Genomic DNA, 11,506 nt, shown 5'->3' with positions numbered 1-11,506 from the left:
GTGCATTGGGGCATGCTAAATTCTCCCTCAGGTGGACCTGAACAGGCGCCTCAGTGTGGCAATGAGGGGATTTTCACAGTAACTTCACTGCAGTGTTAATATAAGTCTACTTGTGACTAATAAATAAACTTTAACAGGAGAAACCTCTTTACCCAGCGAGTGGAGAGAATGTGGAACTCACTATCACAGCGAGTGGCTGAGGTGAACAGCATGAATACATTGAAGGGGAAGCTAGATACATACATGAGGGAGAAAGGAATAGAAGGATATGCTGATGGGGGGAGATGAAGAGCGGTGGGTGGAGGCTCATGTGGAGCATAAATACTGACACAGACCAATTGGGCCGACTGGCCTGGCCCTGTGCTGTAGACTCAATGGAACAGAGACAAATGTATTTATTGTACATCTATCTGAAGTGGGAGGAAAAACACTATTTACTATCCAGGGTTAAATGAATGTCCTTCATCAGCTTTTGTGGATCATTTCAGCGGAAATATCCTGCTGTACTCTCTGATGGTCCTCATCACATTAGAACATAGAATGAATCACCTCACATTTATCCGGGTTAAACTCCATTTGCCATTTTTCAGCCCAGCTTTGCATCCTATCTATGTCTCCTTGCAGCCTACAACAGCCCTCCACCTCATCCACTGCAAATCCACCAACATTCTGCAAATCCACCAACCTTTGTGTCATCCGCAAACTTTCTAATCAATCCAGTTCCATTTTCCTCCAAATCATTGATATATATTACAAACAGAAAGGTCCCAGCACTCATCCCTGAGGAACGTCACTTGTCACAGCCCTCCATTCAGAAATGCACCCTTCCACTGCTACCCTCTGTCTTCTATGATCGAGCCAGTTCTGTATCCACCTTGCCAGTTCACCTCTGATCCCATGCGACTTCACCTTCTGCACCAGTCTGCCACGAGGGACCTTGTTAAAGGCCTTACTGATGTCCATGTAGACAACATCCACGACCCTACCCTCATCAATCATCTTCGTCACTTGCTCGAAAAACTCGATCAAATTAGTCAGACATGACCTCCCCTTCACAAAACCATGTTGCCTCTCGCTAATACGTCCACTTATTTCCAAGTTGGAGAAAATCCTGTCTCGAAGAATCCTCTCCAATAATTGCCCTACCACTGACATAAGGCTCACCGGCCTGTAATTACCTGAATTATTCTTGCTACCCTTCTTAAACAAAGGAACAACATTGGTTATTCTCTAATCCTCTGGGATTTCCCCTGTAGCCAGTGAGGATACAAAGATTTCTCTCAAGGCTCCAGCAATTTCCTCCCTTGCCTCTCTCAGTACTTTGGGGTATAAGAACATAAGAACTCGGAGCAGGAATCGGCCATCTGGCCCCTCGAACCTGCTCTGCCATTCAATAAGATCGTGGCCGATCTTTTTCTGGACTCAGTTCCACTTACCCGCCCGCTCACCATAAACCTTAATTACTTCACTGTTCAAAAATGTATCTATCCTTGCCTTAAAAACATTCAATGAGGTAGCCTCAACTGCTTCACTGGGCAGGGAATTCCACAGATTCACAACCCTTTGTGTGAAGAAGTTCCTCCTCAACTCAGTCCTAAATCAGCTTCCCCTTATTTTGAGGCTGTGCCCTCTAGTTCTAGTTTCACCCGCCAGTGGAAACAACTTCGCTGCTTCTACCTTATCTATTCCCTTCATAATCTTATATGTTTATATAAGATCTCCCCTCATTCTTCTGAATTCCAATGAGTATAACCCCAATCTACTTCGTCTCTCCTCATAAGCCAACCCTCTCAACTCCGGAATCAACCTCATGAATCTCCTCTGCACCCCCTCCAGTGCCAGTATATCCTTTCTCAAGTAAGGAGACCAAAACTGTGCACAGTACTCCAGGTGTGGCCTCACCAGCGCCTGATACAGCTGCAACATAATCTCGCTGTTTTTAAACTCCATCCCTCTCGCAATGAAGAACAAACTTCTATTTGTCTTCTTAATTACCTGCTGCACCTGCAAACCAACTCCTTGAGATTCCTGCATAAGGACACCCAGGTCCCTCTGCACAGCAGCATGCTGCAATTTTTTACCATTTAAATAATGGTCCATTTTGCTGTTATTCCTACCAAAATGGATGACCTCACATTTCCCAACATTGTACTCCATCTGCCAGACCCTCGCCCACTCACTTAGACTATCTATATCCCTTTGCAGACTTTCAGCATCCTCTGTATACTTTGCTCTTCCACCCATCTTAGTGTCATCTGTGAATTTTGACACACTGCACTTGGTCCCCAACTCCAAATCATCTATGGAAATCGTAAACAATTGTGGTCCCAATACTGATACCCCATTAGGCCCTGAGGACTTGTCTACCTTAATGTTTCTCAAAAACCCCAATATCTCCTCCTATTTGATCTCAATATGACTCAAACTATCTACATATCCTTTCCCAGGTTCATCATCCACCAACTCCTTCTCTTTGGTGAATACTGACACAAAGTACTCAATTAATACCTCGCCCATTTCCTCTGGCTCCATACAGAGATTCCCTCCCCTGTCCTTGAGTGGGCCAATCCTGTCCCTGGCTACCCTCTTGCTCTTTATATATTCCACACTTGCTTCATGTGTTCCCAGCCTTGACAAGTGCTTCCTTTTTCTCTTTGACTAGACTCACAATATCTCTCGTTATCCAAGGTTCCCTAAACTTGCCATATTTATCCTTCACATGGCTGCAGGGTGACCAGGGGTGGGAATTGAATGTCTCAGGGTATTCAATATTTGGGAAGGACAGGGATAAAGGAAAAGGTGGTGGAATGGCACTGCTGGTTAAAGAGGAAATTAACACAGGAGTGAGCAAGGATATTAGCTCTGACAACGTGGAGCCTGTATGGGTAGAGTTGGGAAATATCAAGTGGGAATTCTCTGAGGTTTCCCCTGGGGTGCTCTGTACTTGTTGAACCTCACGCAACCAATACATAAACTGCGGAAGACAGTATATAGTTAAGGAATGAAAAGGAATTTATTTGCTAATGCATGCATCAGGAGAGAGACACACAGTCAATGAGGGTTCACTGTCCTCTCAGAGCTAATATTGCAAGGTAAAATTATTATATTATTCTGAACATTTCAATATCCCGCCTAGTCTCGTCATTCAGACTGGAGGGCCCAATCACAACATTCAACATTATTACCTGAGCCAATAACATTCTACCGGTCAACAGGAATAAGAGATTATTAGTTTATTGCCCATGGGGTTCCTTCCCCTTTACCTGGGCAACCCAACCCACGACATCAGCAGTAACCAAGGCCATAACTAATACCTGCAAATTTTAATGATAAAATGGTAAATGCGGGCAATTGGGATTAGCTAAGGGGTTTTAAAAAAAGGGTAGCATGGACAAGTTGGGCTGATGGGCCTGTTTCCATGCTGTAAACCTCTATGACTCCATAGTCCAGTCCCATAATGCCTCACATTCAAACTACAGTCCATCAATGATAATGGAATATGTGGCTGTATGTAGCTGCCTCGGCCGTGGTCAACCCCAACACTGCCTTCCTGAACTGCTACAATGCCTGAGGTGTAAGTACACCCACAGTGCTGTTAGGGAGGGATTTCCAGCTACACATTCCAGACTTTCACTGGACTGTAGGTGGATACCAGATTGATATATTCCATTCAACCACTCCCAAGGTGAGTTATTCCAATTCCTTTATTGTCCAGGACAATATATTCACAATATCTTTAAAACAGAAATTAAACATTCCCATTTGGTTTCAGGTATTAACATATTCTGTTAGTTTGTTCTTTATTGTCGATGTCAGGCTGGGGTTGTTCCCCTTGGAGCAAAGAATGTTGAGGGGAGATTTGATAGAGGTGGACAAGATTCTGACAGGTTTAGATAAGGTGGACAAAGAAAAGCTGTTCCCATTAGCTGATGGGATAAGGATGACAAGCAAATTTAAAGTTTTGGGTGGGATCATAGAATCAGATAAACCCTACAGTGCAGAAAGAGGCCATTTGGCCCATCGGGTCTGCACCGACCACAATCCCACCCAGGCCCTACCCCCATATCCCTACATATTTACCCGCTAATCCCTCTAACCTATGCATCTCAGGACTCTAAGGGGCAATTTTTAGCATGGCCAATCAACCTAACCTGCACATCTTTGGACTGTGGGAGGAAACCAGAGCACCTGGAATAAACCCACGCAGATACGAGGAGAATGTGCAAACTTCACACAGACCCAAGCCGGGAATTGAACCCAGGTCCCTGGAGCTGTGAAGCAGCAGTGCTAACCACTGTGCTACCGTGCTGCCCATGTGAGGAAGAATATTTTGATGCAGCGAATGGTAATGATCTGGAACTCGCTGCCGACGAGGGTGGAGGAAGTGGAGACAATAAACAATTAAAAAGGAAATTGAATGGGCGTTGGGGGGGTTTCAAACAGAAATGCTGACTAAATATCTCTGAACTTCCTCACACCCTGTCACTCTGTGATCCTTGTGAAATCTGAAACCAGGTATTCGCAACAAGACTCAAAGAGCATCAGCCCACTGGAGGCAAAGTTGTGAGACCGACCAGTCCAGTAGAAAGAAACCCTCCGACCCTCCCCATTGACCAATATAATTGAGAGCAGAAACAATAACAGCAGAATCCACCCCTGGAATCACTCGTGAACTCGCTGGTGTCTCAACAGCTCGGATGAATCTCTGAATCTCTTCTCACACACAGAGCAGGTGAACGGTCTCTCCCCAGTGTGAACTCGCTGGTGCCTCCGCAGGTGGGATGACTGAGTGAATCCCTTCCCACAATGAGAGCAGGTGAATGGTCTCTCCCCCGTGTGAACTCGCTGGTGTGTCAGCAGGTGGGATGAACAAGTGAATCCCTCCCCACACACGGAGCAGGTGAATGGTTTCTCCCCAGTGTGAACTCGCTGGTGTGTCCGCAGGGTGTATAATCGAGTGAATCCCTCCCCACACTGAGAGCAGCTGAATGGCCTCTCCCCAGTGTGAACTCGCTGGTGCCTCCGCAGGTGGGATGAACAAGTGAATCCCTCCCCACACACGGAGCAGGTGAATGGCCTCTCCCCAGTGTGAACTCGCTGGTGTTTGCGCAGTTGGGATGAATCACTGAACCGCTTTCCACACTGAGAGCAGGTGAACGGCCTCTCCCCAGTGTGGACTCGCTGGTGTGTCCGCAGGCTGGATGAATCACTGAATCCCTCCCCACACTGAGAGCAGGTGAAGGGTCTCTCCCCAGTGTGAACTCGCTGGTGTCTGCACATGTACGATAACCGAGTGAATCCCTTCCCACACTGAGAGCAGGTGAATGGTCTCTCCCCAGTGTGAACTCGCTGGTGTCTCTGCAAGGTGGATGACTGAGCGAATCCCTCCCCACACTGAGAGCAGGTGAACGGCCTCTCCCCAGTGTGAACTCGCTGGTGTGTCCGCAGAGTGGTTAACAGACTGAATTCCTTCCCACACTGAGAGCAGGTGAACGGTCTCTCTCCAGTGTGAACTCGCTGGTGTTTCTGCAAGGTGGATGACAGAGCGAATCCCTTCCCACACTGAGAGCAGGTGAATGGTCTCTCCCCAGTGTGACTGCGCCGATGAGCTTCCAGCTCTGATGGGGCTCTGTATCTCTTCCCACAGTCCGCACATTTCCATGGTTTCTCCATGGTCCAGGTGTCCTTTCCTCTCTCTTGGGTGGACAATGAGTTGAAGCCTCGTCCACACACAGGACACTGGTACAGTCTTTCCTCACTGTGAATGGTGTGATATTTATTCAGGCTGTGTAACTAGTTAAAGCTCTTTAGTCAGTGCATTGGAACACTCTCACTCGACAGTGTGTTGGTGCTTTTCCAGTCACACTGATGTTTGAATTTTTTTTCAAATCAACAGACTGGACAATCATTTCTCCTTCTAGATTCAAAGGCCGATGATATTCAGCTCCCAAGGAATATGACTGTCAGATCTAGACGTGACATTTGAGATTTCAGCCTGTGGTTCCTCTTTCAATATCCTGTAAAATGAGTTAGAAATAGAAGTAGAAATTCAGAACAGACAATTCTAGTTTCTATGGAACATTCTTTCCGTTCTCATTCCCCAAAAGCTGTAAATCTCCATCCCACACACTCTCCCTCCATTCTCACTCTGCTGTATCTAATATTAACCCTCCCAATTCTCCTGAAGGTGCTGATTGAGGCTGATTGACAGATCCATGCTCACTGCTTCCTGTCCACCACACACAAATCATAAGAAACAGGAGCTGCAGTTGGCCATTCAGCCCATCGAACTGCCTCAACCATTCATTGAGAATTGGCTGGTCTACCTCACACTATTTCCATAGCGCCACTTTTTCCCAAACTATCATGGAAGTTAGTAAGATAGAGGGTTATAGGTAAGCCTCGTAGCTAGGGACATGTTCGGCGTAACTTGTGAGCCGAAGGGCCTGTTTGTGCTGTAGCTTTTCTATGTTCCATGTTCTATCCCCCATGTTGCTCAATGCCTCAAAAGTTACCAATCTCTCTCTTGAAAATATTTGATGACTGAGGCTCCACAGTCCTCTGGAGTGCAGAATTCAAAAACTTCACCACATCCTTGAGTGAGGAAATCCCTCCTCATCTTAACTTTCACTCCATTTTCCCACTTGTTCTACATAACGCTTGACTCCATTATCAATGTAATATCCATCTAACTCATCCTCGAATATCTTCAATAACCCTCAGCTTCCACTGATCCCTGTGGAAGAAAAATCCAAAGACTAATGATTCTAATAAGCAAGAGATGAATAACTGGAAATATATAATATATATACTATTCAGGCTGATTGACAGATCCATGCTCACTGCTTCCTGTCCTGGATGTGGAGACGCCGGCGTTGGACTCGGGTAAACACAGGAAGAAGTCTCACAACACCAGGTTAAAGTCCAACAGGTTTATTTGGCAGCACAAGCCACTAGCTTTCGGAGCGCTGCCCCTTCATCAGGTGAGTGGGATTTCAGTTCACAAACAGGGCAAGTAAAGACACAAACTCAATTTACAAAATAATGGTTGGAATGCGAGTTTTTACAGGTAATCAAGTCTGAAAGGTACAGACAATGTGAGTGGAGAGAGGGTGAAGTACAGGTTAAAGAGATGTGTATTGTCTCCAGCCAGGACAGTTAGTGAGATTTTGCAAGCCCAGGCAAGTCGTGGGGGTTACAAATAGCATGACACGAACCCAAGATCCAAGTTGAGGCCATCCTCATGTGTGCGGAACTTGGCTGTCAGTCTCTGCTCAGCGACTCTGCGCTGTCGTGTGTCGTGAAGGCTGCCTTGGAGAACGCTTACCCGAAGATCAGAAGCCGAATGCCCGTGACCGCTGAAGTGTTCCCAACAGGAAAAGAACACTCTTGTCTGGTGATTGTTGAGCGGTGTTCATTCATCCGCTGTCATAGCGTCTGCATGGTCTCCCCAATGTATCATGCCTCGGGACATCCTTTCCTGCAGCGTATCAGGTAGACAACGTTGGCTGAGTTGCAAGTGTATGTACCGTGTACCTGGTGGATGGTGTTCTCACGTGAGATGATGGCATCCATGTCGATGATCCGGCACGTCTTGCAGAGGTTGCTGTGGCAGGGTTGTGTGGTGCCGTGGTCACTGTTCTCCTGAAGGCTGGGTAGTTTGTTGCAGACAATAGTCTTTTTGAGGTTGTGCGGTTGTTTGAAGCCAAGTAGTGGGGGTGTGGGGATGGCCTTGGCGAGATGTTGGTCTTCATCAATGACATGTTGAAGGCTCCGGAGATGTCGTAGCTTCTTCGCTCCGGGGAAGTACTGGACGACAAAGGGTACTCTGTCCTCCTGTCCAGTGTTTGTCTTCTGAGGAGGTCAGTTTTTCGCCGTGGCGCATCAGAACTGTCGATCGATGAGTCAAGCGCCATATCCTGTTCTTATGAGGGCATCTTTCAGCGTCTGGAGGTGTCTGTTGGTCATGATGAAGTGGATGATTGTAAAATTGCATCTGGAGATTGGCAGTTGTTGGCGTTGAGTACTGAGGCAGTTGCACCAATGCCATCGTCGTGGGGGATGCTGGTGTAGAGTGCCGAGACATCCATTGTGATGAGGAGTGCTGCTGGTTCAACTGCTCCATGTGTGCTGTTTCTGAAGGAAGTCCGTAGTGTCACGACAGAAGCTGGGGTTCTTTGTACAATGGGTTTCAGGATGCCCTCGACGTAGCCGGAGAGTTTCTCGCACAGGGTCCCATTGCCCGATACGATGGGACAGCCAGGTGTGTTTGCCTTGTGTATCTTCGGGAGGTAGTAGAGATCTCCAACGCGGGGAGTACGTGGGATGAGAGCACGGAGGGTGCTCTGAAGGTCCGGATCAAATGTCTTGATCTGTCTGTTGAGTTGACGGGTGTATTCTTTGGTCGGATCTGCAGGTAACTGTCTGTAGTTTTCCTCATTGTTCAGTTGTCAGGACACTTTGCAGTAATTCGTTCTGTTCAGCATGATGATTGCCCCTCCTTTGTCTGCTGGTTTGATGACAATGGTGCGCTTGATCTTGAGAGCGCAGATGGCGTTGCGTTGTGCTTGGGTGATGTTCGGGGCTGTCTTGTGAGTGTGACTGATGAATCTGGCATTGACGCACCTCCTGACGGCTTGGGCATACATGTCAAGTCGAGGGCAGCGGCCTTCCGGAGGAGTCCAATTCGACTCTTTCCTCTTCGGTTGCTGTACCGTGGATCTCTCTATCGGCTGTTCCAGTTCATTGACTATCTCATTATGTTCGCTGTTGGCCTCTTGGGGTTTGTGGAAGAACTCCCGCAGCCTCATTCGCCTGATGAATTCCTCTGTGTCTGCTGCGAGACTGCTGGGGTCTATTTTGGTGGTGGGGCAGAAATTGAGAACTTCGATTTCATCTGGTTGAAGTGTGTCCGACAAGTTGACAATGGACTTCCCTGCAGTGGTACTGTTTTCTACTGTGGTACCGGGGGAGGCTTGATTGCTGCTGGTGGTGATGCCGAGTTTCTCAAGTTTCCTGTTCTATCAAATGTGGCATTGTGACGATGGCTTTGTGCTACCAAATAAACCTGTTGGACTTTAATCTGGTGTTGTGAGACTTCTTCCTGTTGTGGGCACAGAGAGCTGAAAATCTTCAAGCTGACAGTCACGTTACAGTTTTACATTTGGATATAAATGAGCAGACTGATGGTGTGTGTAATACACTGTATTACCTGGTTACAGATACATAGAGAATGTGAGGAGAATCTTTACTGAGGCAGCGAGTGGTGACCCAGAAGTTAAAAATTGAAGTGCAAAATGAGAAAAGAAATGGAAAGGGGGAGAAAAGAAAGTGTTTTACTCACAGATGTAGGAGACAGGAGGAAGGTTGAGTCTGTCTGAAGCTTAATCTTCATTCAGAGGGACCTCTTTTTAGGTCAAACCAAGTAAACAAACTCAAATTAAATCAGGACAAAGTAAAAGGGGCAGCTCCCCAAAAAGGAGGGGGAACAGCCCGAACAGAAATCAAAGTACAAAGGAAACTTAAAAACATCAAATTAAAATGTGGTTATTAGGGTCAATAATGCACCCCAACCCCTGCGGTGCCCAGCGGGCACGGAAAGCGTCAACCTCGCCCGTGGACACCGCATGCTCCCTCTCCAGGGACACCTGGCCGCGAACGTAGCCGCGGTAGAGGGGAAGACAGTCAGGATGGACGGCCCCCTCGATCGCCCGCTGCCTGGACCGGTAAATGGCGCGTTTCGCCAGGCCCAGGAGCAGGTTCACGAGGAGGTCGCCATCCCGACCCTCCCCTCTCCGCACCGGGTGTCCGTAGATCAGGAGCGTGGGACTGAAGTGCAAACAAAACATCAATAAAAGGTTCTTTAGGAAAACATAAAGGGAGTGCAGCCTAAGACACTCAACATAGACATGGTCCACGGACTCCACAAGGCCACAGAAAGGGCAGTCTTCGGAGCCCGTGAACCAGTGAATCCTACGGTTGTGCGGAACTGCTGCATGCATCACCCTCCACCCCAGGTCCCCGACGTAATTGGGGGAGATCCCTCCGTAGAGGGACCTCCAGCGGGGACCTCCGCCGCCCGGCGGCAACAAGGCCCGCCAAGGTGTATCCGGGCGACAGGCGAGGAGGCGGTAGTGGAAGGTGTGCAGCAGCAGCCCGCACAGGAAACGCCTCCGCGCGGTAGAAAAAGGCACGGAGGGCATTTCCGCGAGGCGGCTCAGGCTGTGGGGCACCTCACCCAGGGGAGGGGGCTGAGGCTTTGGGCCAATGTGGAATTCCGCCCGAACAGGGGAACGCTCGGGCGGGATCCCACCGCACGCCTGCGCCGTCTCAAGTTTGCGTGCAGTTTCGGGGCCGAGCACAACCGTCCTAAGGTCTAGGATGGCTTTGGCCGCGCGCCAGACGGACATCCCCGCGCGCTCAGCCAGCACGCGGGGACTCATCCAGCCCGCCCCTCTCTCATCGAGCACGTCCCCGATTCTGGTCACCCCGGCGTCCACAGCCCCCCTCTCCGCCGGTCTGCGCCTTCACAAGACTCTGGACACAATGGGTAAAGAGAGATAGAGAGTGAGAGATGGATTCATATCTATACATGATGAGAGAGAGAGAGAGATTGCCCCAGTACAAACATCGCTCCCCAACCTCTCTATCCCCCTCCCCAGCAACTATCTGAAGCTAAATTAATGTCACAACATTACTGCCATCTTTTACCCAAAACTTAGCTTCAGACCCTGTCCCTCTATATTTAACCAGCCCGTCTCTGACATCTCCTCCAGTCACACAACCCTGGGAGATGTCTGCACCGCTCTAATTGTGGCATCATGAGCGTTCCACATGCAACATGACTTGCATCGATAAACTCTCATCTCCAACATTTCAATTGAAATTTCAAAGCTCAATGGCTTTGAAGCCGAATGGTCCAGATTGCCATGGCCTTCAATGTGAACAAGTTGTTTGTGATGTGACTACAGAGGTTGTCTAGGAAACAATGACTGAACACAGGGGGTGAATGTGAGAAGCTGAAGTTTCCACTTGAAGACATTCCCAGTGTCTCTGAGCAGCTGAACTGGGGAAGCCTTTGGGCAGAGACTGTGCTGCTGCTATTGCCCTTCCTGGCCACCAGGTGTCGCTGTGACGCTCCCGGGGGCTGCTCCTCCCAGTGTCACCTCTTGCCCACTCCGGCCCATGCTCGTTGGCGGGACAGCAGGGGGGGTCTGTCGAGGGGGCGGGGCGACCTGTGCGCATGTGCGGGACGGGAATGCTCCCAGAGGTCAGCGCGCGGGACGCCGCCGCATTGATGCCGTCTCCCCTGGCAACGCAAGATGGTCGCCGCCGCCGTCTCCCTTGGCAACGGAATATGGCCGCTGGCCGTCTCCCTTGGCAACGCAAAATGGCCGCCGGCGGTGGGTGTCATTGCGGCGCACGCGCAGTGAGGTCTGTCTGCAGCCATTGTCCAGGTTGCCCCCAGTGGATGGGGTTGGGATTGTGCAGCAGATGGAGCAACAAT

The 11,506-nt window shown here is 49.0% G+C and overlaps 1 protein-coding gene across 1 annotated transcript; it reads right to left on the bottom strand.

The window, feature by feature from the left end:
- Window positions 1–2,990: 2,990 nt before the first annotated feature.
- On the bottom strand, window positions 2,991–9,403 carry LOC144484493 (uncharacterized). Its single transcript, XM_078203013.1, has 2 exons — window positions 9,344–9,403; window positions 2,991–6,017 (listed from the first exon to the last, which is right to left on the bottom strand). Exon 2 carries the CDS (start codon window positions 5,671–5,673, stop codon window positions 4,663–4,665), a length of 1,011 nt encoding a protein of 336 aa, XP_078059139.1. The 5' UTR covers window positions 5,674–6,017; window positions 9,344–9,403; the 3' UTR covers window positions 2,991–4,662.
- Window positions 9,404–11,506: the final 2,103 nt, after the last annotated feature.

The sequence above is a fragment of the Mustelus asterias genome, unplaced genomic scaffold (genome assembly GCF_964213995.1).
Source record: "Mustelus asterias unplaced genomic scaffold, sMusAst1.hap1.1 HAP1_SCAFFOLD_113, whole genome shotgun sequence".
Classification (NCBI taxonomy): Eukaryota; Metazoa; Chordata; class Chondrichthyes; order Carcharhiniformes; family Triakidae; genus Mustelus; species Mustelus asterias.
Note: the sequence above shows the minus strand (reverse complement) of the source record. Positions and strands in the feature narration are given on the sequence as shown.

Bases quoted from the DNA above. Each gene is read 5' to 3' on its own strand.
- LOC144484493 (XM_078203013.1), bottom strand. From the start codon at position 5,673: ATGGAGAAACCATGGAAATGTGCGGACTGTGGGAAGAGATACAGAGCC.